The sequence below is a fragment of the Oryzias latipes genome, chromosome 20 (genome assembly GCF_053564925.1).
Source record: "Oryzias latipes strain Hd-rR chromosome 20, Olatipes_Hd-rR_3.1".
Taxonomy (NCBI): domain Eukaryota; kingdom Metazoa; phylum Chordata; class Actinopteri; order Beloniformes; family Adrianichthyidae; genus Oryzias; species Oryzias latipes.
In genome coordinates, this window is record NC_136256.1 from 15,881,808 (window position 1) to 15,908,409 (window position 26,602).

Sequence of the window (26,602 nt, forward strand, 5' to 3'; positions counted from 1 at the left end):
GGGGACAAACAACGGCAAATGATTACCTTCTATTTAAACGAAGTAGAAGAACACTTGAATGAACTCAAAGAGTACTGCTCGGATTAAATTAAGACAAGTTCTGGCTCATTTCACGCTGTTACAGTAAACTCTGTCAACCAAACGAAGAGCCGCCTGATTAGTTCAGCCGTTCTGAAAGAAAGCACTTCCTCTTTCTTTTGTTTTTTTTCTTTTCTCAGATGTTGACGCAGAGCAGGCTGATGTAAACAAGCGTCGACAGGATTGAATCATCACTTTAGAACATGACATGAGTTCTACACTAATCACAATAAGTTAGGGACATTGTTATTTAAATGGGTCATTTTTCCTATTTGGTCTGAATTTTAATGAAATATGTAAACGTTAACTTTAATATAACTAATAACACAAACACATTTTCATTAGTTTGGAGTTAATTACCCCACAAATGAAGACGATAGTAAAGATAGCCCCAAATGACAAAAACTGACCATGTCAGTGGCAGCTGTTTTCACCATTTGATGCAATGATGGCTTGACAGTGATGTTTCATGCTCCTCATTAGCCTCATGATGTTCAAAGCTGCATTCCCATTGGGCATGTGATGCGTGTTCTTTAGGTACCGGTCATGGTTGGGGTCTTTCATTGGCGGGGCTCCACTCCTGGGTCTGTCACAAACTCTGCCAGAAGTTCTGCTATGATGCAAGTCTGCTGATGATACTTGGGGGGGACAAGTTCACGTGCAACATCTGACTGCCTACTACCAACCTGAAGGCGCTTCGATCGGGTGATGCTGCTAATCCCTATCCCATGGCTGTTTGAATGATGTACCAGTACTTGGAACGACTTTTAACCCTTGTGCTATCCTATGGGGTCAATGATGATCATTGACCTGTTCTCCCTAACATGATAAAGGCGGATAAAGGCGCAGAGGATTTCATGTACCGTATTTTCCGGACTATAAGTCGCACCGGAGTATAAGTCGCACCAGCCCAAAAATGCATTACAAAGTAGAAAAAAACGCATATAAGTCGCACTGGACTATAAGTCGCATTTTAACTTTCACAACCTTAAATGACACAATCATAGCAGACTGTTTATCTAATAATTTCACAGTAATTTTTTCTCAAACTTATTTATTTATTCTTTTCATGAAGCATCATTGGCCAACTAATTCTCTGTTTTCATCCTGTATTTGTAGAAAATGTTGTCATTTTTATTGCATTCTGAATCTATGAAATCATTGGAAAATAGAATATTATGTTGTTAGCCTTCAAGATATTACTGTAAAAAAAAGTTTGCTGATTCTCTGAGTCACTTAACATACTCTTAACACTTAACATACCTCATACATCAAATTGACCCAGGAACATCATCTCTGTTCCTCACAAATGAACATAACAGGAGGGTTAACAATGTATTTATTTCAATTTATTTCTAAATTGAAAATCTTATTTATTTATTTTAGAACATTTTGGTTTTGACCCTAATAAGTAAGACAAACTCTACACAGTTAGTCAATTACTTGAAAAACACAACACAAAGTTTGTCTATGACCACAATACAACTGCCTCCCTATATCGAAAAGTCATAAATGCATACTTGAAAGTTTATATGTGTATTTAGACAGTAAATATGCTATATGCAATGAATAATGTAGCTTGTACTCCAAATGTGTACTTATTTATCCCTTGTGCTATCCTAGGCACATCTAGACCCACTAGACAGTGCGCTGAACCTTTTTTCTTCAATGATTTGTGATCTTCACTGGTGTCCATGGATTACATGAAATCTTTCCACCTTTATCCACCTTTGTCATGGTAGGGAGAACACGTCAATGTAAGGGTGGGGTCATCTAAGATAGCACAAGGGCTAAAATATAGTGCATGTGGACAGGAGGTTATGTATCCAGTATACACAGTATACAATGAGGCAAAATCTAAGATCTGTAATGTTCATCATAGATGCATTTCAAATGAGACAGAATGTTAAAAAAAATCCAAGAAACTACATTGTATCGTTTTGAAAGAATTTATTTTTATAATTATGCAAAAAGTAAAAATTCTGTCCCTCACAGACATATTTTTTCTTCTTTAAGCCACTCTTCTATCCTTCACTGGTGACTTGTATTAACTGTATAAAAGACTGTCAACACCCTTCAACGGTCGGACTGCAGCCTGTCCACCAGGAATACACCAAAGAGCTGTCAAAGGACACCAGGGACAAGACTGGGATGAACTAGACACCATCTTGATGATCCTAAGGAGGATGGAAAGAATGTCTTTCTGTGTTTGGAGGGGGACAAATTCTGTGTTGCATGGGGGTGGAAACATCATGGTGTGGAGCTGCTTTTTTGCAAAGGTGACAGGAAAACTGATCTAAATGAAGGAAAGAATGAACGGGTCCAATGGTTGGTTCGATAATAGACAAAAAAAAACCAACTCCTTCCATCGGTGAAAGCATTGAGTGTGAAATGTGGTTGGATCTTCCAGCATGACAAAAATCTCAAACACACACATCAGCCAGGCAACGAAGGAGTGGCCACATAAAAAAGCTTAAGGAGTGGTCTGACCAGTCTCCAAACCTCAATCCAATAGAGAATCAGTGGAGGGAATTGAAAGTCCATGTTGGCCAGCAACAGCCACAAAACATCACAGCTCTAGAGGAGATCTGTATTGAAGAATGGACCAAAATATCAGCTACAGTGTGTTTAAACCTGGTGGAGGCCTACCGAAAACATTTGACCTCTGTTATTCACAAACAACTTTACATTACAAAGTATTGACATGAGCTTTTATTTTTTAACCGAATATTTCTTTTACGTACCACTATAGAAATAAAATCATAAAAAAAAAAAATCAAAATGATGGATTCCTTATGTACGTTCTTTCTCTCAAAACCACAACTTCCAAAATCAGTGAATTACAAAAACTGTTTTGCCTGAGTGTTTTCCAAAATATCTAATATTGTATATTCAGTAGTTTTCAATTGGTTAGAGTGAACCCTCTTAAGAGTTTAGGTTTAAACAAAAAAGCAACAAGATGGATGGTAAAGTGAAGTTGGGATTGCGCAAGGAGTTTATAAATATTAATTGAAATGTTCTGCTTAGACTTTAGGTAATAAGAAGTGTATCGCAGTTTTGCAATGGATTGTAATATTTCATCTTAGGAAGTAAAATGTTAAAATTGAAGTTTGGGTGGTTTGGCTTTTATTTTCCACATTTTCCTTCTTTTCTTTTTTGTTTCCAAATCTATCTTTCAACATTTCACTAAATGTGGCTGAGTAATCAAACTAAATTCCTCTTAAACCCCCAATCTGGCCGGCAACAAACGCCCTTCCTCAAATGATTTTATTTCCGTAGAAGTTCCCTTTTTGGTGGGTTTTTCTCCAGAATCGCTTCTTGACAAGTGGTTCTCTTTCACTCCAGGAGATAAGCAAAGTTCTTGGGTTTCTATCTAACCCTAACTTAGTTGGTAGAAGTTGAGAACTTCAGTTTGACCCAAATGTTTTGTTTATTCTCATACCACCAGTTAAAAAGGGATCCAGTCCCACAGATGAGTCACTCTTCACACATCCTTTTATCAAATTAGAAATCTTAACAAATTGAAACCTTCACAGTGTTAAATGTTTTTCCCATCAGCTGTTGGTTAAGGCCTGTCCTCTTTCCATTTCTTCTTTTTTTTTGCCACACAATCGCAGGTGTAGTTTGGATTGTCGCCGCATGGCGACTTTTCATGTCAGGCAGAGGTTTTTGAGAAAAAAACAAGTTTTGATTGAGGCTTTGGCAAAGCTTCATTCTGGTTTCTCTTTTTATGTTCCAACCACCATGACCCGTCGCATCACCACAGTGGTATTTTGGTTACTCTCTGGTTAGGCCCCAGCACTGTGTACAGCTGTGGAACTCTATGTGCCACCCAACGTCTGAGCGGCAACCTTTGCAGAATCATAAGGCTTTTTTCTGCAACACTGATCTGTTTTGTGATAACGACACACAGATTAAAGATTGGAACTTGTTAACCGGCTGGTTGAGAATCGAAGGAATTGATGGGGGAGGTTTGGAAGGTCAACACCCCCCCACACACACCTCCCACCACCACCCTTCTGGAATCTGGTGTTGATCATGCCACTTTGTCTCGGTGATGGGAAGGAAACCGCAACCCCTCCTCTCTGAGATACAGAACTGGGCAGTTGCTGCGTATCACCAAAACAGGAAATTTCAAGTTTCCTCTGCTGCTTATAGCAAAAGCTTGCATCACATTACTTCTGCATATCTTTGCACACACACACACATACACACACAGTTCTACTCTACAGAATCAGGTTTTGGTTGGTTTTGACCCACAATTTATTGAACAACACTCTGACAAAAAAGGACTGGATCTGCATTTAGGTAGTCATTTTTTTCCAAAAAAACAAAAAAAAGCATTTTATAAAATTTTTACATTGAGATTTCTTAACGTAATGTTGAACAAAGCTCTCTGAGGGAAGGTATCAGTAAGATGTAGGCTTTAAATACTTCTTTTTGAAAGATTTTTGTAGTAACTTGGGTTTAAAGGCGAGGAAGGCAACGATAGCCATTCCTCCAAAAGACAGGAAAATGGGAACTAACAGCAGGATGTACCATAGCATCGATTCGCTTGCTTCCTGACATGAGAACCTCTGGGAGTCCTTTATTCTGTGTGTTTGGAAGATGTCCTTGCATTGTATTTCGGACCGAGCAACGAGGGTGACTGTTTTTGTTGCGTCGAATGTCCTAAACCACTCCGCTTGGCAGCAGTTGAACGGATTTCCTGTAAGGAAGACGATCTGAAGCTTTGAGGCCAGCACGTGGGCCTGACCCAAGGGGATCGAGGACAGATTGTTGTCGCTCAAATCCAACACTTTCAGATCAACGCTTTGAAGTGACTGAGGGATTTGAGAGAGAGAGTTCTTTGAAAGGTTTAGGGACTTCAAATTTCGGAAAGCCGAGAAGTCAAGATTCTGGATTTGGGTGTTTCCCAGGCCGAGATACTGCAGTGTCTCGCTCAAACTTCGTAAGGAATCTCGCATGATAACTCCAGGGTTATTGGACAGCTCCAAGTGTGTCAGCGACAGTCCTGCGAAAGCAGATGCTGGGATTGTCTGAAGGCTGCATCCCATGACGTGAAGCTGCCTCAAAGAAACGATGTTTTGCCAATTAACGCAATCTGAGAGAGTGTTGGTAAATGTTGCTGTCTTTTTGAGGCACACGCCAATGTCATTGTAGCTCAAATCCACCGATCGAATGTTTGACAGTGAGGAGAATAATCCAGAGGGAATCATCTTAAGATTGTTCCGACTCAGGTTGAAATATGTCAGATTTCCAAGAGCGGCAAGGGTGTGATTGTCTGCCGAGATCAGGTTGAGGTGGTTGTTGCTCACATCCAGCTCGTACAAGCTGCAGGAGAAATTTTCAGAGGTAAAATTTAAGGTTTCCAGACAGTTTGTGCTCATGTGAAGTCTCGACAGGATGGGCATTTTCCGGATAAACCCTTGAGGAAAATACTCCACCTTGTTTCCCCTCAAGTCTAAAATCTCCAGGGCGGAAATGTCTCCGTGAAGGCTGTCGTCCCACAGCTGAGCAGTCACATTGTGCAGGTCCTTGTTGAGATTATAGAACTCCACGGTTGTGGAGGAGTTGGGTAGCGTAGCATTGTCGGACAGGTGTTCGTAGAACCTTAGCGTGTTGTGCGACAGGTACAGGTTGCGTAATTTATTCTGACTGGGCAGGAACGGGAAAAAGATTAGCTTGTTATCTGACAGATCGAGGGTTTCTAGCTGGAAAGTCTCGTTCAGATCCTGCCTTGAGATGAACCACTCGATGAAGTTGTGGCTAGCGTTGAGGACGACCAGATGGGTCATGTGAAAGTCAGTCAGACAGGGCAGATAGTTGAAAGCCAAGTTCAACCGCCGGAGGTTCGGATTGCTGTCAAAGGCGCCGTCAATTTCAAACATGAGGTTTCGCTGGAGATCAAGCTCTTTGAGGTGGTGCAGATCCCTGAAGGAGGTCTCGTCTAATCTCCTCAGGAGGTTCCCGGACAAGTTGAGGTACTCTATAGACGTCACGTTCTGAAGAAGGGTGGAAACCATGTCATCCTCAAGCCCGTTTTCGGAAAGATCTAGAAATCTCAGAGCTGGGAGTCTCTTTAATGCGAGGCCGCTTTCTTGATAACTACTGTTAAGGTTGTTGTTTGCAAGATTAAGGCTTACTAACCATTTAGAGTCTTGAAAAGTGTTGGATTCTAGTTTCTTCAAGCTGTTGCAAGCTAAGCTCAGGGTGGTTAGTGAGGGGTAGCGTAGAAGAGACTTGTTCTGTAGTGTTAGAATATCATTGTAGTTGAGTTGAAGCTCCTCTGTGTTGTCAGGAAGTCCTTCAGGTACAGATGAAAGCTTGCGATTATTGCAGAGGGCTGTTCTTTGTATCTGTAGAAATAGATAAGAAGACATGTTCATGCGTGGCTGTGCATGGGCTGGCATCACATTGGTTTTTTACGATGACTTTAGGTTTAGGTTTTTTTAGTTGGGTGTACTGTTTTATTTTAAAAGAATATAAAAATATAAATATTTTAAGAATCTCAACATTTCAAGTGCTTTAACGGTTTACAATTTTAAGCTTTAAATTAGCTGCCTTGCAGCAACTTAAATACGAAACGTCTGTCATGTTTTAACAAATTTCATGTAACGTTTTTTAATAATTTCAAATAAAGCACACAAAAAAAAGCCGCCATGAAGCAACATTTTTTAGCTAGCTTAAAACTTTTGCTAGTGAAACCCAATATTAATTTGCAAATATGAGTATATGTAGTGTAGTTTTAGAGGTGAATTGTCTTGCTGTGCTAAACTACATGATCTTTGGGGCGCTACCATTGCAAGATCCAGCCTGCTGAGGCTAGTGGGCCTTAGCTGAAACATCTCAGTTGTTCTGTTGGCCTGCACTAAACCCCCTCAGTGCACATCAGAGTACTCTGTGAAGGTTTGCTAGCACCTTACAGATCAAAGCTGACGGAGCACAGCGTCTCACAGCTGGGGAGGGAAAGTTTAACGAATTTCTTCCTTTTGGTGCCAAATTTGCAAAGGTTTTTGAGACGGGTTTTAAATTTCCTTGCAATATTTTTAGTTTTCTGGAAATTCTTTTTAAATGCTAAACACATCTTTTATAGATTACAAATGAATTATTTTTAACTAAATTAGACAGAGCAACCTATTTTCTTTATGTACTTTTGACTTCATGTTGGTATGGGCCGTCTGGTGTCTTATGTTAGAATAGTGCAAGTACAAATCAGACTTAAAAAAAAACAAGCTTTTACTTTTAACCCCTTTGTGCCTGTATTTATGTCCAATTAAATAAATAAATAAATATTCCTCGTTGCTTTTTCTGTTTAAAGTGATGCTAAACTAAGTGGAGTCCCAGATTAAATGCTACATTTCCAAACTAGCAACATATGCCTTGAAGGGCTTTGAGTTTAGATTTCATGCTCTTTCTTCTGGTTTTTTGTTGGAATTTTCTGCGAAAACTTTGACAAACAGATAAAAGGCCGAACATGGTTTTGACTGCAAAATCCTGTTGACGCCACATTTTAAATTCAATTTGTTTTTCTATTTAAAATCATATTTTCAAAGTATTTGGTGGAAGGTTTTGCTGATGTGATGGTAAATTAAAATGATTGTATTTGTTTGTCCTGAAAGGAAATACAAATAAAATACACAGAAAAGTTGACTGATTCTCAGCTCAAATGCTCCAAACATGTCAGTAATATTAACTACTTACACCGTATTACTTTCTGTAAAAACATCTACCTGTTAATTAGTTCTTCAGATAACACCAGCCTTAAAAACGCACTAGAAAGTCACTTTTAAAGGATATTTTCACCAAGATTTTGATTAAAACACTACATATTGAACTTAGAGAAATGGGTTTACTTCACAGTTGTATGATTCCACAAGGACAGTTTTTGTTATATAAAAATGTTATTTTTCTCTTTATCTTCTCAATTATTTTGCCTCTTTGTCCACTTTTTCTAATGCTGAGGAAGTACGACGTCTTACCAGCTGACAGGGGCCGACGTGGGGATGACTGGAGACCGTGGTCAGGATTCTCCAGATGGACAACAAGCAGAGAAGAGGAGTAAGTCTGTGGACTGGCATTTTATCATTTCCCTCTGAAAAATGGAAGAAATGATTGACAGACACAAAAACTGGATTATTTTACCAGGACGTCAACAGTTTTTTACAACCGTATTTTACATGATGTATCATGAAGAAAATTGGATTTAATTAAACACTGAAATTGTTTTCATTTTAACTCAAATGTAGTAATATTTCCTAACCTCAGTGTGATTATAACCGCTAAAGTATAGACATGGAGAACACAGATGAACATGCCTGAAAAGATTCACATTGAAGAAACTACAGAAACAAGGTTTTCCACAGTAAAAATAACTTGAATAAGTTCATATGATCTCCTCCATGTAGTCCCATTATATTATTAAGGAGGAAAACAATAAAAAAAAGAATTTGAGTTGTGGGAAATGATCAAAAATCAAATTAAGCAAGTTTTAAATAAGTTTGGGTTTTATGTAAAGTGTTAAAGTTTTTATCAATTTGACCTTAAAACAAAGTATCCCTAAATTTTATTATCTGCTGAATAGTATTACAGGTCCAAAAATTTTACTCTGTACCTTTTTCTCAGTTTAAACTTAAATTTAGCTTTAAATTTCAGGCAAACGTGTTTGTGTTTCTGCTGAAAATTTTCTTGAAACTTTTCCCCTTTTTGACGTAGCCTGTCACATTTTTGGTTGTTTTTGTTGACCAATTTCCACATTTTGCTGTAGTTAGATTTACTTCTGTGTCCTGCTTAGTTATGTTTTTTTTAATTCCTGTTGTTGAACATGATTATCATTTAGGAGAAAACCAACTGATAATTGAAGTTATTACCAATTGCATTAAAATACATGATTGAAATTAAAGTCAAGGCAGAAAACAGACTTTAAATAAAAACTTGAATACATGGCATCTATTTAAAGTAGGTTATCTCTGCATTCTCAAGGGCGCATCATTCAAGAATGCAGCTCAAATGCATCAGTATTTCAAAATCTATCTGTTTTATTCATGTATTTATCAGTGCATGAGTGTAAAACCTTCACCTTGCATTGACTTACCCTGGTGGTTAAGTGTGGAGTTCCCGAGCCACTGAGGGTCAATCCCCTAATCATATCGCTGGCTGACTCCCGCTGCAGAGAGTGTTCTCATGGGTTCTGCAGCGCTCCTCTGCCCCGACCCGAGCACCAATGCCCCCTCTTCTTTGCTCTTCACGGAAGCAGGCAGGCAGGCAGGCAGGCAGGCAGCGGAAGCTCAGTCACATGGACAAGCTGCAGTCACAGTGAGCTTCTCAACGCCGTGGAGGCCACAGAGAGGCTGCAGCTCTCAAGCAGGACTTCGCTTCCTTTCTCTTTTAGTTCTTCATGACATCGGGTTCGATGCTGTGAAGTCAACTAGGGCTGGTAGCACAACTGCCACCACAAAACCCCAGTGAGAACACACCCTCCGCTTGCTCTGATCAGTCAAGCTACAAGAGAGGAAACCACTCAGCACACACCCTTCCTGCCTGATTTGTGGCCTTTTACAGAAACAGAAATATTCGGCGTGCCAGCTCACTTTTCTGCAAATAGTCCCATCAAAACAAGGGTCAAGGCGTTGGGCATTAGATGGTGGATCACACAGATATTACACTGTAACAACAATGTGGTTATGTGTTCTTGTTGTCCAGCCACTGAGTGTTTTCTTTGTCTCCTTAGAAGAACGGGGAATTAGGAATCGGGAAGTGATGGTGCTCTCCTTGGAGGGTTGATCTGTTAGCAATTCCTTCCTGTTTTCGCAAAAGGACATCTCGTGTTCTCACTTCTGACTACACTACAAGCATGGGTATTTTGTTTTGCCACTTACGCCTAATGGCAACCTTTTCAAGCATACTGAGCTACACCTGCAGCACAAAATACATCGTGGTATACCACAGCGGCTGAATTAAAAATATGCTGTCCCATTCATTGAGGGATAAAATCATTGAACTCAAACTTTATTATTTATATAGCGCCTTTCATTTCAGTAAAGAAAACACAAAGCGCTTAACATAAAAGCAGATAAAATAATCACAAAAAATGAAAATTATTAAAAACAGAAAACACAGGACAATCACACACAGATGGGACCCCTCCCTCACCAGATTCCTCCTCCACCCTGTTCATTGAAGTGAATCAACAAATGTGGTTTGCAGCGGTAAACCTCTTTTAAACTTTGCAAAACCTTAACCCTATTTAACCATTCGTATCATATCTGATACACATATTTCTGAGACTCCGATCACATTAGAAATATCAAAACACTTCTTAAAAACCCACTGGATGGAACTTGGTCATGTTTTCTGCTCTGTAGTTCCCCATCATTCCACCAGGGGCAGTAGAAGGGCTTTTTCGGCTCATTTCAAAATGGCTGCCTCGGTGAAATCTCAAAAACACTTTGGGCGGAAAAAAGTTTTGCTAATTTTCAAAACACTACGATAAGAATAGCCTCACCAAGTGCCATTCATTTTTTAAATGAACAAATGCGGTATTAAAAAAGATGCTAATATTGTTAGCATTTAATTCTTCATAATCCATTTACATCATGTTAAAATATATTGATCAAATTTGAGAAGGTGGCTGAATAAATAGATTGTTTTCCTAAACATTTACATTATTATTTCAAATTAACATTGTTGTAAGCAAAAACGTACAAAATCACCCTACGTTTGATAATTCATGTTATCTATATAAAGAAGACATATAGCAATTTTTGGGGCATTTCATCAAAGTATTTGAAAAACAGTTTTCGAGGGAAATTTCGATCAAATCTTTGATGTAGAGGACTATATAGGGTTAACCCAATAACACTTAACGTGTTAGTTAAATAAATAAAACATAATATTAATCTATAATGCCTACAGTTCAGACTCTGTTAAACTACACTGTGACCCTCAGAAAAACACTTAAAATCTCAGAAAGTTTTGATCTGATAGACCTCAAGAACACAAAGCTGACTAAAAAATGGTTCTGATGTTTATGCTGTTCGTCCTGTTGTCGTTTCTTTAAAAACATGTTAATTTTACTAACAATACAATGAGGACTGAACCTTCTAACATGACACAAACATAAACAGATCCTCTTTCATGGAGCAGCAGGTCCTTTGTGAGTTTTTTGGGGTCATTTTTGCTCCTCTGCTAAAACAGTGCACCAAATCTACTGATGCCCTCTGGTGGAACCACAATGTTCTGCGGTTTTTAGTTGTGTGTTTTTTTTCTTTCTGTGTTTTGACCTATAAGGGAGTAAGTAAGACCACCATAATAGAAAAATACACAAATATATGACAATATGAGAATGAAGTAATAAAAATAGGAAAAGGTCACAATTCTATGAGGGTAAAGTTGTAAAGTTACGATAAAAATGTAAATATTTATGTAAATAAAATCAACAAATTATTGCAAAAATGACTTATTAGAATAAAGTAAAAATATGACAAAAAAGGCAAAAATATTTATGAGAATATATTTTAAAAATATGACAAAATTCTACGAGAATGAAGTCAAAATATTGAGACAAAAATAACTATATTTTATGTGAAAGAAACAAAAATATTATGGGGAAAAATATAAAGTTGTAAGTTTATACTTCAAAAGTTGCAATTTGACTAGGAAAAAGTAAATTGATATATTTAGCTTTCAAACTGTTTCAACAATGAACCGTTATCTTGTTTAATTTATGTTGCAGACAATTCAGAGAAATAGGATGGCTTCACCTTTTTTTGTAAAATGTATAATTCTTCTTGTAAAGTTACAACTTTAAATTATAAAATAACCTTAAGATTTTTCTCGTAAAATGTTGACTTTTTTAAAATAATGAAACAACTTTATTTCAATATAATTTTGAAATAACTTGAAATAAACTATCAACTATACCAAAACCAACTAAAACTTAATAATCAAACAGTTAAACAAACTAGAAATTCATACTTTGTGAACATCATCTCTGTAAATAAAAATAACCCCAGAGTCCTCTTCACCACAATTGAGTCTTTGATCAACTTAAATGTGAATAAAAACACAATGCCAGCCTCCGCCTCATTGTGTGAGGACTTTGCAGACCACTTCAGGAGCAAGATCCATTCTGTCAGATCTAACATCATAAATGGACAGAAAAGCCTTTTTATTGGAAATGATGGCTTGATTTTACCTGAGGAAGCACTTTACAGTTTTGACCTGGATGAAGCTGCAACACTTGGTCGAGTTTTTTCCCAAGTGAATCCAACAACTTGTTTTTTAGATCCCATCCCTACTTCACTTTTTAAATCACTATACGGGTCTATTTAGAGTGAGATTTTAAATATCATGACATCCTCTCTACAGACGGGTATTTTTCCTGCTGCCTTTTAAAACTGAAACACTTACTAAAGAAATCCAATTTAGACCCTTCAGTTTTTAATAACTACAGACCTGTGTACAACTTGCCATGTTTAAGTAAGATTTCAGAAAAAACTTGTTTGTATTGAGCTGAATGAGTTTCTCTTACAAAACAACATTTTTGAGTAAAACTAGTCTGGCTTTAGAACGAACCACAGTACTGAGACAGAATTATGAATTTTCCTCTTGTGGTTGCATTGACACTCATAGTCATGCTGACCCGAAAGTCTCACTTCAGCTGAACATTTGACACATTAGTGACTTTGTGATATTTTAATTATCGGTAACTCTTATTTTTCCCTCAAGAAACTATTTCGGAGACATTTCACACTGAGTCTGACATTTTTTAGCTGAAGTATCTTTCTTTTCCTAACATTTTAAAATTTTGAGGCTAAAAAAAGAGGCTTTTATCCCTTGGGAGTTGGGTCATCTAGACCCACTAGACAGTGCTCTGAACCTTTTTTCTTCAATGATTTGTGATCTTCACTGGTGTCCATGGATTACATGAAATCTTTCCACCTTTATCCACCTTTGTCATGGTAGGGAGAACACGTCAATGTGAGGGTGGGGTCATCTAAGATAGCACAAGGGCTACAATGTCATTTAATGTCAGTTCTGGACTGTAGTGAATTTGTTGTTATACCCTTTTTCAATCTTTGGAACTTGGAGCTCTTTTTTGTGAAACCCTGAGATTTGTCTAATTCTTGTTTTCTGTGAGCTTGAATGGGATGGTCCACCTCGCTTAAAACTTACATGAATTATGAGTTGTTGATTTGATATTTCATTGCATTTATATATATATATTTTAATTTATTTACATCTGTGTTTTGGTGGTTGCTGATAGCTGTTGCCTCACTCACTTGGCCAGAAAAAAAAGCGATTTCTGATTATGCGGAGAGATTATAGGTTATAATAATAATAATAATAATAATAATTATTATAGGTAAAAAAAAAAAACCTTTTCTAACTGTAACGCATGGCAGTAAGGGTATGATCATCTGACCTGATTTTACAGTTACAGGTCCTGGAGAACAATGACAAATACATTTTCATGCATCAAAACATTCAGGTTTTCTCAAACCCTTTGACTTCCAGAATGAAGCACTTTTCAAACCAACTTGTAGCATTTCTCTGATGATGCCTCCATCATTAGCATTTCAGATTATTTCTTTATTTCAATCGTTGTAAATTGCGAGCAGACAAAAAAAGTGCCATGGGGAAAAAAAAGATCATTTTTGTGATGTCGAAACAAAGCTGGGCGGGGCACAAAGGCTCTGCTCCGCTCCATTCTAATGCATCCATTTGTAGATGAGCTGGTAACAAAACGGTATGGCTGAATAGCTCCAACATTACTCGTTAGCTTGGAGGTGTGGGGGGCTGTAAGCTAATGGAAGAGAGTGTCAATAAGGGATCATGGGATATCTGCAGAGGGCTACTTCCGTGCCAACGGTCTCGCCCACAACACAAATTTCAAATGCTGCTGCTTTGCAGAAACTATGTCCTGGAAAACGACTTGGTTTTCTTCATTTACCTAAAAGCAGCATTATCATAATTAAAAGACCACAAGGAAGTATTTGCAAGAGATCAGAAGATGTTCGGAGTGACTCTGGGCTTTGGTAACCTCATATTAAATACCCATGCACTCTATCCTTCTATATGTAAATGTCCCTGTCCCATAAGAACAATTTGCATTGGCTTAACCAAAAATTAAGCTTTGTTGTTCACCTTTCTGCATATCCCCTCAGAGGTTGCCACAGCCAATCAGCTTTCCCTGATCCACATATTTGGTTTGGCAGAAACTGTAACCCTTGTGCTATCCTAGGCACTTTAACGTTGGGAGTTGGGTCATCTAGACCCACTAAACAGTGCACTGAATCTTTTTTCTTCAATATTTTGTGAACCTCACTGGTGTCCATGGATTACATGAAATCTTTCCACCTTTATCCACCTTTGTCATGGTAGGGAGAACACGTCAATGTAAGGGTGGGGTCATAGGACAGCACAAGGGTTAAACCGGTCCGTAATTAAATGCAGTGACACATGGAACAGCTCGTTACTGTAGCACCTAGTGTCGTAGCAGAAGTATCCAACTACTCTATTGTCCCCAAATCAAACATATTTTCATTAAACTTTAAGTTGCTGCTGTAAATCCAACAGATTTATCCTCCAGTTCTTTCTGGATCCTGCTAAAAACGCTCCGCTCCTTCATCAGCTTAAACTAAAGCTACACAGAGGCCACTAGCTAAAGTTACAGTTACAGCGTGCGCTGGTGTTTTTTATTTTTCTCTAGCTCTTCTTTGCATGCTGCCGTTTTCACATCTGGGCTTTGTGAGAGACCGGCAGACTGACTTAATTTGGGGCAAATATACAAAATGAGCAGGGGAGAAAATACTTTTCCCCCCTTAACACCGGTACACACCGGGAAGAATGTTCGCCAGGCGTTATTCGCCAGCGTTTTTTGTGTTCACACCCAGGCGATTTTCGCTGACGATGAGCCGAGCGAACATGCAATTTCATTCCCTGACATTAGATGGCGCTTAATGTAAACAGAAATACTCCTGTACACAAGGTGGCGCTGCGCAACTTTACGCTTCTTAAAGTCGCTTTTCACTCAGAAGAAGAGAGCAAGTATTTACACGCTTGTCAGAATCATACAAAGAAAACATGAATATTTCAAGCACCAGTTGCTCCAAGATAGACGCCGAGTTGCATCTACACAGCCGCGAAGAAATAATGACGGACATTCTAAAATATCCCCGAACCAAGCACCAGTAGCTCCAACTGGTGCTTGGTTCGGGGATATTTTAGAATGTCCGTCATTATTTCTTCGTGGCAGTGTAGACGCTACTTGGCGTCTATCTTCTTCACTGGTATATGTGCTCAGCAAGGCAGTTTTGTGTTTGTGCGCCCCCAAGTTGTGTTTTACTGTAACTTCAGAGGCTCCAGACACGTGTGCAAAAGCGCCGTTCTCATTGGTCGAATAGATTTCGACGCGACAAACCAAAAAAAACGAACCCGAGGCGTTTTTTTAAAAAGTGACGCTTTGACGTGTGGCGTTTTTTTGCGTCGGTGTGCACACTCACATTGGTGCCCTTTGTTTAGTCACGGGGCGTTAAACGTCGGCGAAAATCGCGGGCGAAATTCGTCCCGGTGTGAACAGGCCTTTAGACAGACAACAGCATTGAAAAAAAAACTAAAATGTTTTTTTTTTAAAATATATTTTGGGTTTAATTTTGAGAACTAAGGCTCAAATAAGATCAAAGAAGGGTGTACTTTTTTTTCACGATGAAACAAAATCAACACACCCACTTTTTCATCGTGGTGGCACCATGTCGACTTTATTTACAGGCCTCACAACCATACAGTGTCTGTGGTACCGAGGATAAAACCATAAATTAAATAAATTGAACACTACAGTAGCATAATAAAAAGGACACACATTAGCATAAAACGAGAACATTTGCACCAATACTGAGGAGTTCTTTAAAAAGAGGAGATGTGATACATTTCCTCCATTTTTTACTATATAAAAATAATAAAATTAAGAAAAAAACAAAAAAACATATGACAATGGTTTGGCATAACTTCATTATAATCCAGTCACTGGTTATTAAGAGAATCCAGTGACTTGTTTTATGAACTTGTACAGCATAAAGCCACCTTTTCACTTATAATATCTGAGTAGTTGTTGTCAATAATTAGAGTAGATTTGGCGTCAGTGGAGCGGGCAGAAGACCTCAAGTGTGTGTAAAGCTGTTAGCCGCTCTGCTTCCTGTTTTGTCAACCAAACGTCAGCAGCTTAACGGTAAAAGTGGACTCTTCCACGTGGAAACCCGGACCCTTTTCATGACACTCTGCATGCACTCCTCTTCTGTAGTAGAAAACGCAAGCAGTCCTCTTTGTGGATGGAGATGCCTGGGGAGAAGTTGTCCTCCAGCGGTCTCAAACGGTTTGGATGATAGTGTGACGAAAAACAAAAAGGTCCTGCAGCTGTCTAAAGCTTATCTTTGAATAATGGAACAGGTTGGTCTAACCGTCGAGAGGCTTTCCCAGGTACACCATGGTGACTTCTGTGTTGCCATAAACGGCAGAAACAGCCGGGAAGAGGCAGGCTTTGGGAAGTCCTCGAAACGCTACTCCGAGAAACTCAAAACCCCTCTCGAAGGCTAGCGTCTTGTCATCCATGTCCAGGATCACTCGTATCCTCTCTCCAATCTGCCAACAAACAAGACGATGATGAGAAAATGAGGTTCAGGGAGGCGACATACCCCTGCAGCTCCGGCCCTCACCTGGTATTTCGGCGCGTTGTTGCACTGCGGGAAGTTCCCGCTGACCTCGCCGTTATGCAGCAGGTTGTTGTCGACCAGATTCCAGCCCCAACTTTGGTCGTCGCTGCCCAGCAGAGCCACGTAACCCTGGCATTGCATCGCCGCGCGCTTTGTGGCGATGCCTATGACTGCCACGGTGCCCAGGGGGCCTTCCCACCAGATCTCCCAGGCGTGCCGCCCTTCCATGAAGCCGATCTTGCCTCGCGCGCCGTCCGTGCTTTGGGCGATGGGGTTGCGGTGCAGCGTGAAGCCGTTCTTTTTCACATAGACGTTGCGCGAGCAGTCGTGGGAGCTCAGCGCGTGCTGGAAGGCTTTGAGCTGCAGAGAGTGGGACGCACATCACAAATGTTACAAATATGGCTTCCTGCAGGACGTTTAACTCCACCACATAACTGCGCTGGCTATAAAGTCAAAGTTTGTCTGTCTTTAATTCAAAAAACTGTTTTATATTTGAAGATAAACAATAACTGCAAAACAATTACCGCATTTACTCATTTTTCCCTATAATTAGCAACTGATATCCTGCTATCATTACCCAGCATCCCTGTTTTTTAGCCTAAATGAATAAACCCTGAAGGAAAACACGTAAAAGTTTGAACATTGAAATTGGATGTAATAAAAAAAAAAACAAAGTATAGATATATTTTAAAAGTAGACTTTCAAATATTTGGAAGATTTAAAAAGTACTTTGAATGAATTTTGCCTTTATTTGGTTAAAAATAAGCAATTATATTGTTTTTTTTATAACAAAATTATTTTTAAATGGTTTCATTTGGATAACCTGTCAATTTTGTCTGATTTAACTTCAATTATTTTAATAGCTTTTCCATTTTTTTGGTTTTAAATTGCTTTAATTTGAGTAAATATTGGTTGAAATGTACCCAATATTAGATAGCCACAACGGTATGTTAGCCTAGCATGCTAGGCTTTTCGTTATTTGGCGGGTTTTTGTGAGACTGACAGCGCCGGTCTGTCATGGTCGGTTTACCTACTTTCCCCTTGTAGGTGGGCAGGTTACACAGGACGTCAGATCGCAGAGCCTCATCGCCAAGAGTCCGGCTGCAGAGGCTGCGCCACACCTCGCTGTTTTCATCCGCCAAGACATTGTTCCAGTGCCAGCAGACCAACGAACAGCTCATCAAGTCAGCCAGTTCCAAATAGGAGAAAATGTGCTCCAGCACTCGAGCTTGTAGCCTCCCGGCCACTCCCGCGGTTGCAGCGGCGTAGGTAGAGCCGGCGGAGGAGCTGCAACTGGATGCCGCTGCTGCTGCGCCCAAACACGGGGAGCCTCCTACCCCGCCGGCCGCTCCAGACATTTGTGCCGCTGGCTCTCACCGACGATAGAAGCCGAACGACGAGTTTAACCTTTCACCGCCGGAGAACTTCAATAATTCATTTAAGCAGCAACATTTTCTTTTCTGAAAATCTTCTTTCAGGTCGCATTTCAATCAAAACAGTATGGACTCTTCCCAGTTCAACGGCTGAATGGAGACGATACGTCAAGGTCCTGGAAGATAAAAAGAAAACTATTTACTGCGTTGTTCCGCAAAAATAGTAAAATGTAATTTATTTTTTGATTTTACTTTAAATATGTCATATCAAATTAGAAAGTTGTAACTAAATACATGTAATAAGATAAATAATAAACTTGAGTCATCTTTTTTTGTGATCTGCAAAGACCAAATGGCAGCCATGATAAATGATAACAACGATTTAGCAGGCTTACAAAATTGGACATTACGTCTTTGTAGTATTAAGCACAGTGACTGTGTTACGCTGTAAAAATTAAAATTATTATTTTTAAATAATTGTGTCGCACAACTTATTAAATTATTTTTTAATCTGTTTTTGTCGAATTTATAATTTATTTATTTATACTATTTTTGAGTGATGCATTATGATAGTAAAAATAAAAACAGAAAGAAAGAAAGTATTCCGATTAAAATTGTGTGTTTAGGAATGAACGTCACGTGACAACACGGAAGTGACGCGGGGTGCTCAAAAGAGTTAAGCAAAGCATCTGGGAACAAAACATCAGCTAGCTCCAGCTTCATTTAACAGCAGAGACACAGAAGACAGTGCGGGCGGACGGTCAAGACATTCAACAGTAAGTTTTTTCGGGGGGTTATTTATGACATTTGCGATAACATCCGCGGTGATGGGACAGGCGTCACAGCTGTCTGGCTGCCTGCCTGCCTCCTGTGCAGCGCGGCCTGTTGACAAGCTTGTCCCCCCCATCTGCGTGCTGTCCGGGGACACTGGAGTGGTTTGCGCCGTCCGACGGATGATTTTTTTCTTCTTCTTCAGCTATTTGCGCGGATCCCTAATTATTTGCAAAACGCATCCAGGTCGGCGTAGGTGTTGCGGTGTCTGCTGCAGCTGGCTAAGCTAGCTCATTATAACAAAGCCCCGCTGTGGTCACCTTTCCAAATTCTTCTACTTACAGGTGCCATCTTTATTTCTACAGGCGGCATTCCTAAAGTCACCTTTAAGAGAGCACACACACAATATATATACATATGAAGATGTATTTTTAAAAGAAAACGAGCTAATATTTAAGATGCACTTTCCATCCAAAAATCTTTAACCAAATTGTATTTATATATTTTTTTCTCTTTCTCTCTCTCTCTCTCTCTCGGAGAAATTAAAGTAATAGTTAATATACGCACTGGAGAATTGTTAAACCGTTATAAATGAGTAATATTGTTTTAAAATATTTTTTAAAAATGTTTTTTCTTTTTTATTTCTTGGTTTGGGATGTCTAAAATCTACTCTTTAGTATCGTAAACCAAATATAGTAGGATATTTTAGGGTTTAATGAGCATTTTAATTCGTATCTTTTCAACCAAGTAGTGAAAGTGTTTAGAACATTTAAGTAAAAATAAATAGTTTTTAATTTAAGATTTTTCTTTCTTTCTTTATGTTTGCAAACTGATGCATGTTATTCATAATTACCGCCAGAGGGCAGTATCGAGCTCTGCTTTAAGTGATGCTGAAGAGACAGAACTTCAAACTTTCACTGGAAATAAAAATAAAAGTTAAAAGCAGACACTTCACATAATAAATCAGATTTGCACACGACAATCAGATTGATTGATTAGTTGCTTAAAGGTATATCAAGATAAAATACCTGGGGAAAGGTGATGTTTGCTTAAAGAAAAACCAAAAAAGGTCGTTGTTTGTCACTCTGATCATCAAAAAATGTAGTTTCCGCAGAGTAGCAACAGTTCTTTAGAAATTCACCCCTGAGTTGTAGCATGACTGATGGTGCGGAGCAAACCTGCCCCGTCACCGGAGCACAGAGTTTGACATCCCAAGCAAGTGTATTTCCTACGTCACAAATAAGCTTTTATTTTTTCCAACTGCATTTTTTTGTCTGCTCCCGATTCACAACAGTTTAAATAAAAAAATACTCAGAAATGCTATTATGAGCTTAATTTTCCCCATCTAAGTCCTCCATCATGAGAAAAATGCCACAAGAACATGTTAAAAATACCCAAAACACAATTCTCATCAGAGTGGGTCTTTTAAAACAACAATCTATGGTATTTGATTAAAACCAATTCATTTCTTCAACACTTTTATTTATTTATTCTACTAAACTCTTTTATATGCCTCCCACTAGGGTTGTGCCGATGGACGATATCATCGTCCATCGTGATGGGTGACTGACATCCCGATGGAGAGACCACCATCGTGATGCCACGCCCCCGCCACGTTGCGCGTCGACACCATAAGCCGCGGTTACATGTACAAAATATCTTGATGGGATCAATGGTCGGATTAGAATCCAACCGTGTAGATGGGGCCCAGAAAAATGTTTTCAGAATATAAAAACGTTCACTAAGGTCACACTTTCCATCGGAATAAACCATTCGCACATGCGCAGTAGGGTTTGAAAAACGGAAGGATATAAACTCCGCCGAGCGGCTTTTTTTTTTCAAACTTTATTGTATGTAACAATTCAATACAAAACAATGATAAACAGCGCCGAGCGGCTATATACATTGACATGTCAGCTCGGTAAAATACGAGATGATCTTCTAAACGTGCTTTTAATAATGTTACGGTTATTATGAAACACCTGTTCGCTCATCATTTGAATTTTAATCCGTGTGGTCAGTTCTTTTTCTGAACGAAGCCAGGATTAGCAGTATGCTAACACGGGCTAACAACATTAGCTTTGGGTGGCGCTGCTTGCTGGCTGCACGTAAACATGTAAGAATAACATCAGCCTTTATTTAGTCGGGACACGACTGGAAACACAAATCCGCGTGATTGTTTAAATGTTTTTTAAGGACTGAGCGACATTTCTGCTTTGAAGCTCAAACCACTGTGTGTGCTGACGATCCGAGCTGTGCACAGACACACACTTTTAGACCCGGTTCTGAGTTCGGTTGCTTGTACCCCTAGAGCTGCGGGACGGATCGCAGTCTTAAATCTCCCACACATACCGCTCATGTACCCCCCCCCCCTTCCCATCAAACACAAAGCTGTAAATCCGCACTCCCCCGGAAGTGCGGGAGCGGACTACTTCTTTTCTATTTTGTTTGTTACTTTTTTTGTTAAAGTCACCTCCCTCAGTTTATACTGGATCATCGCGGATTAGTCATCAGTAGGGAAATAAAATGAAAAAAGCAAAAAAACGAATAGCAGTTATATAAGAACGAAAAATGTAAAAAATACCCCCCCCCCCCCCCCCCCACGATGTCATCGTCCATCCCGATGGTTGACAGCAAACATCGTCAACGGCCAATTTAAGGGACATCGCCCAACCCTACCTCCCACCAACGCTTCCTGCCATTTCAAGTTCAACAATTTTGTTGCCAAATTTGAAATTCTAAATGATTTTAAATAAAAATAAAAACCTCATGCTGTGTCTTCCGATTGCTCTCTAATGAGATAAACAAATTAATGTATTTTATTCTCAGAAAACAAAGAGTACATTTGCTTTTTAGGCGCATATTTGACACTCGGAGGTGGAAATATCGAATCAGTTGAAAGAAATTAGGAAGGACAATGAATTCAAAACCTTTTGACTCCTGTTTTTGTTATTCCAAAGTCAGCTTTTGTAGAATAAAACCATGATCATGTATGACAAAGCATCTGATTTAAGGGGTTTATGATCCCTCTAAAATATCAGTTAGATTTTCCTTTTTACATTTTAATAGTCAGGATTTGGGTTCTTTGCACTTTTTCATGGTTTTGGGAGATCATAGTATCCTCATCCCGTTTTCGTCCGTCTGTTTTTCCAGCAGCTGCACAGCCAACATGAATCCAGTCTACAGCCCTACACCCACGGGGGTCCCCTTCACCAACACCAAGGGTTTAGGCTATCCAGGTGAGCTCACGCGTTTCTCCTGGATGCCAAGTTGATTGGCAGAAAGTGCGAGGAAGTTGAGCAAAATCTTTTTGCGTCCGCCTGCAGCAGCCGGATTCCCTGTCGGCTACGCAGCTGCCGCCCCCGCCTACTCCCCCGGTGTTTATGCAGGAGCCAACCCGGCCTTTCAAAGCAGTAAGGATGAAACCCACCTGAGACCTTTCCACCGTACGACCCTGTTCTACAGCGGGAACTGTCCATATTCTCCAGGTTACGCTCCTGGCACTCCCTTCAAAATGTCCTGCTCTCCCAACACGGGGACGGTCCCACCGTACTCCTCCTCACCCAACCCGTACTCTGCTGCTGTGTACCCGGTCAGGAGCACCTACGCCCAACAGAACCCCTATGCACAGGTCAGTGGGACCTACGCCCAACAGAACCCCTATGCACAGGTCAGTGGGACCTACGCCCAACAGAACCCCTATGCACAGGTCAGTGGGACCTACGCCCAACAGAACCCCTATGCACAGGTCAGTGGGACCAGCTTTGCTTTTTAGGCCTCAAAGAACAACATGTTTAGTGGGCTTAGCCCATAGTTATAGTCTGCACAGCAGCATTGTAGTTTCCCCCAGCATGCATTTGGTTCAGACCATCATTTTTCATAAATGAAAAATCTCAAAAGTAGTGATTTCTGTTGTGTAGATGGATCATTCTACATTAAAGTAATTAAAGTCCCAAGTTTAATCAAAAAGTGATGAACTGAGCTGCTTTTTTAATGTGCTTCAATCCGGAAGTTTACATTCACCGGAATATAAAACGGACCATTAATAACAGAAACATCAGCCTCTGTTTAATTTTTGGTTTTTTTATCGTATTGCCACTTTTTTTCATGTTTGACTGATGTTTATCACACAATGGGGCGGGGCTTTTAGAACTTTAAACATACAAACCAATAAGTCATGTGACCACAGCTTTGTCAGAACCCTTTTAATTGGGAAGCAACTTTTCTTCTATAACAATTTTTCAATAAAAAACATTAGTTAAAATAATAGAAAACAGACAAAAAGACAAATGTTATTTTCAATAATTCAATGAAAATGTATTTTCGTCTTTTCACACAAACTTGGGTTTTTCCTTGAAGTATAAATGATCCAGGTTATCAGGGTGAGGTAAGGTCAACTTCTTCCCTTGAGCCTCTCTGCATCGTTTTCTAGGCGTTAATACCGTCACAGCAGCAGGGCACCTACTACACGCAGCCGCTATACGCTGCCCCGCCGCACGTCATCCACCACACAACGGTGGTCCAGCCCAACGGGATGCCTGCAGCGGTGTACGCCCCGCCCATCCCTCCGGCCCGCCCCAACGGTGTTGCCATGGGGATGGTAGCCGGCACGACCATGGCCATGTCAGCTGGTGAGCTAAATTCCCATTGACCATACGGGAGAACTGGACCGAGCGAGGGGGACGCCACTCATGGAGAATGACTGGATGAAGTCCATTTGTTTTCCTGATTTGGAAGCCGCCAGACAATGTGATTGGTCGAAGTTACCATATCAACGGCGATGGATACACCTGATTGGTCCGTTTTTAACTTGAAGAAATTGCAGTAAAGAAAAAAAATGGTTTAAAGAAATTCTGATTAGTAAGAACCTGTAAAAAAAAAAATAAATAAATCTGTGGGAAATTGGCTTCTTGGAGTCAGCAGGTACTTCCTGTTTAGAACGCAAAGGGGGAGGGGTCACTCAGTCCAGTTCTCATACAGTTATCGCTCATTTGCAACTACAAAGGCAAGCTTCTGACGTAAATGAAAGCAGCTCCGTGGGCTTTCCCCTCCCCAGGAACGCTGTTGACGACTCCGTCCGCCCCACACGCCGTCACCATGCCCACATACCGGACCCCCGGCACGGCCAGCTACAGCTACGTGCCCCCGCAGTGGTGAAAAAGCTCGCCACGTGAGTACCACTCCTCCAGAAGGCAGAACAGGAAGTGCAGCAGAACTCCACGGTCACCACCCCCCCTCCCCTTTTTTTTCTCCCTCCCGTTTCCCTGCAGGTCAGCCGACGGTAGATATGCATTCACACTCGACTTCAGTGTTTCCTGCTCTTGGTGGCGACCTGCCAAGCAGCGTCTGCAACCAGTTACTCTTCTTCCAGCATAATGTGAATTAAAAACCCAACTATGTAGAAAGAGGTGTATTTGGATAGGGAGGTGGAGGAAGAATAGCTCCACCCCCCCTCTTTAACAGCATAAGGCTGCATTCCACCCCTCCTCTTCCTCCCTCCAGCGCCAGCACCTCCACAGCCTGCTGCATATCTCACATAAAGCTGCAACGCCTCCATGCAAACTTTCTTCTTCTTTGTTTATTTTTTATTTTTTTGTGGACTGGTTTTTATAGCTTAAACTAAAGTGTTGGAAAGGGAGTTCGGACTTTCTTCTTCTTCTTTTTTTGTTTTAGGGGTTTTTCCTGTTGAATGCATGTGTGTAATTATAGATATATGAAGTAACGCTAGCTCAACCTACCTGCTGTGAGAGATGAAATCAACACACGTCCAAAAGAAATCACAAATATAAAAGGTAGACGTCATTTGCCGTAACGCTAAAGCACCACATTTTTAAATGTGAAGAAGTAAAAGTAGACCTGCATAACCGAGTTCAGACCAAACCATTGTTTTCTTTGTATTTAGATCTGGGTTTTTTTTTGTTTTCCCGTCTTATGGTCTATGTATTTTAGGAAAAAGATGGGCGGTTGTGCCTCTTATGGATTCCCGCACCTCATCATTTCAGTTTTCTTTTTTCTTTGTTTTCTCCCGCCCTCTTAAACATTTATTTTTTTATTTTAAAGCGTCCCGTGAAGCAGCTCCTCATCAGATGTTGGCGGTAAAACTGTCTAGAGGGAGGAAAGGATTTCCTCCCATCCAGGAAAAAAAAAAAAACTGAACGGATGAGCTGAAAAATCGGTTTTGTGTACGCCGTGTACTGTATATGAAAGTGTCTTAAACTATAAACAATAAAAGGAAAAAAAATGGTGCCATAACGTGAGATGTGCTTAGACTTTTTTTTTAGTGTCACTATAGTCGGTTTGTTCTCGGGCAGCTCTGGCATCCTGGAAATCACTGCTAACTTCATAAACGTAGGTAAACCTTCAACTCTGATTGTGAATAGCACTACTGAATGAAGGCACTAAGTCAACCAAACTGTTTCAAATATTTTATCTTTTGACTTTGCCCGCTGTTTTACCTCAAAAGACCCCCCCCCCGTACCCACCATCACCCTTTCAGACATGCTTTTCTCTGTTTCCTCGGTCACCTCAGTTAATAATCTGTTTTGTAAATGTTATTTTTTTGTGATTTTGGTTCATGTTTTGTACTTTAAAGAAAGACCAAAAATAAAAACAAATATAAGTATAATCAATCTTTTGTAGTTTGTGTTTTATTTGTTATTACATTGAAATGTAATGACTGTTGGTTAGTTACATCAGCCATTATTAACTCTGTCTTCTTCTTTCTCTTTCGGCTTTTCCCATCAGGGGTCGCCACAGCGAATCATCCTTTTCCACCTCACTCTATCATGGACATCTTCTACCCTAACATTAGCCAACTTCATGTCCTCTGTTAAGACATCCATGTATCTCCTCTTTGGCCGTCCTCTTGCCCTCCTGCCAGGCAGCTCCATCTCCAACATCCTTCTACCAATATATCCACTATCCCTCCTCTGAACACGTCCAAACCATCTCAGTCTGGCTTCTCTGACTTTGTCGCTAACACAGGCAACATGAGCCGTCCCTCTGATGTACTCGTTCCTTATCCTGTCTAACCTGGTCACTCCTAAGGAGAACCTCAACATCTTCATCTCTGCTACCTCCATCTCAGCCTCTTGTCTCTGTCTCACTGCTACCGTCTCTAACCCATAGAGCAGAGCTGGTCTCACCACTGTCTTGTATACCTTTCCTTTGAGTCTTGCTGGCACTTTTCTGTCACACAACACTCCTGACACTTTCCTCCAACCGCTCCAACCTGCCTGCACTCGCCTCTTCACCTCTTTTCCACACTCTCCATCACACTGAACTGTTGACCCCAAGTACTTAAACTCCTGCACCTTCTTCACCTCAGCCCCCTGTAACCTAACGCTTCTACCTTGATCCCTCTCGTTCAGACACATGTATTCTGTCTTACTACGACTGACCTTCATGCCTCTTCTTTCCAGAGCAAACCTCCACCTCTCTAGCTGTTCCTCCACCTGCTCTCTACTCTCACTGCAAATTACAATGTCATCCGCAAACATCATTGTCCAGGGAGATTCCTGTCTTACCTCATCTGTCAGCCTGTCCATCAGCATAGCAAACAAAAAAGGACTCAAAGCTGATCCTTGGTGTAGTCCCACCTCCACCTTGAACTCCTCTGTCTGACCTACAGCACATCTCACCACCGTCATACTTCTCTCATACATGTCCTGA

General features: G+C 40.2%; 3 protein-coding genes across 12 annotated transcripts; 1 reads left to right on the forward strand and 2 right to left on the reverse strand.

Annotated features, from left to right (window-relative positions):
- Window positions 1-4,317: 4,317 nt before the first annotated feature.
- Window positions 4,318-9,587, reverse strand: nrros (negative regulator of reactive oxygen species). The gene is made up of 3 exons (XM_004080944.5): window positions 9,173-9,587; window positions 8,061-8,173; window positions 4,318-6,437 (listed from the first exon to the last, which is right to left on the reverse strand). The coding sequence occupies exons 2-3, from the start codon at window positions 8,157-8,159 to the stop codon at window positions 4,488-4,490; spliced, it is 2,049 nt and encodes a 682-aa protein (XP_004080992.1). The 5' UTR covers window positions 8,160-8,173; window positions 9,173-9,587; the 3' UTR covers window positions 4,318-4,487.
- A 6,223-nt stretch (window positions 9,588-15,810) lies between these two features.
- On the reverse strand, window positions 15,811-18,544 carry fbxo45 (F-box protein 45). The gene is made up of 3 exons (XM_004080945.5): window positions 17,822-18,544; window positions 16,791-17,147; window positions 15,811-16,716 (listed from the first exon to the last, which is right to left on the reverse strand). Exons 1-3 carry the CDS (start codon window positions 18,143-18,145, stop codon window positions 16,531-16,533), a joined length of 867 nt encoding a protein of 288 aa, XP_004080993.1. The 5' UTR covers window positions 18,146-18,544; the 3' UTR covers window positions 15,811-16,530.
- A 250-nt stretch (window positions 18,545-18,794) lies between these two features.
- fam168b (family with sequence similarity 168 member B) lies at window positions 18,795-25,560 on the forward strand. Of its 10 annotated transcripts, none has more exons than XM_023950142.2 (7): window positions 18,795-18,936; window positions 22,085-22,170; window positions 22,258-22,344; window positions 22,420-22,562; window positions 23,364-23,562; window positions 23,988-24,101; window positions 24,202-25,560. In XM_023950142.2, exons 2-6 carry the CDS (start codon window positions 22,101-22,103, stop codon window positions 24,086-24,088), a joined length of 600 nt encoding a protein of 199 aa, XP_023805910.1. In that variant the 5' UTR covers window positions 18,795-18,936; window positions 22,085-22,100; the 3' UTR covers window positions 24,089-24,101; window positions 24,202-25,560. The 10 variants fall into 10 exon arrangements, with proteins under 10 accessions (XP_023805910.1, XP_078794450.1, XP_078794454.1 ...); XM_078938324.1 differs by having other exon boundaries at window positions 18,798-18,936; window positions 22,420-22,679; XM_078938328.1 differs by having other exon boundaries at window positions 18,798-18,936; window positions 22,420-22,601.
- The last annotated feature ends 1,042 nt before the right edge of the window (window positions 25,561-26,602 follow it).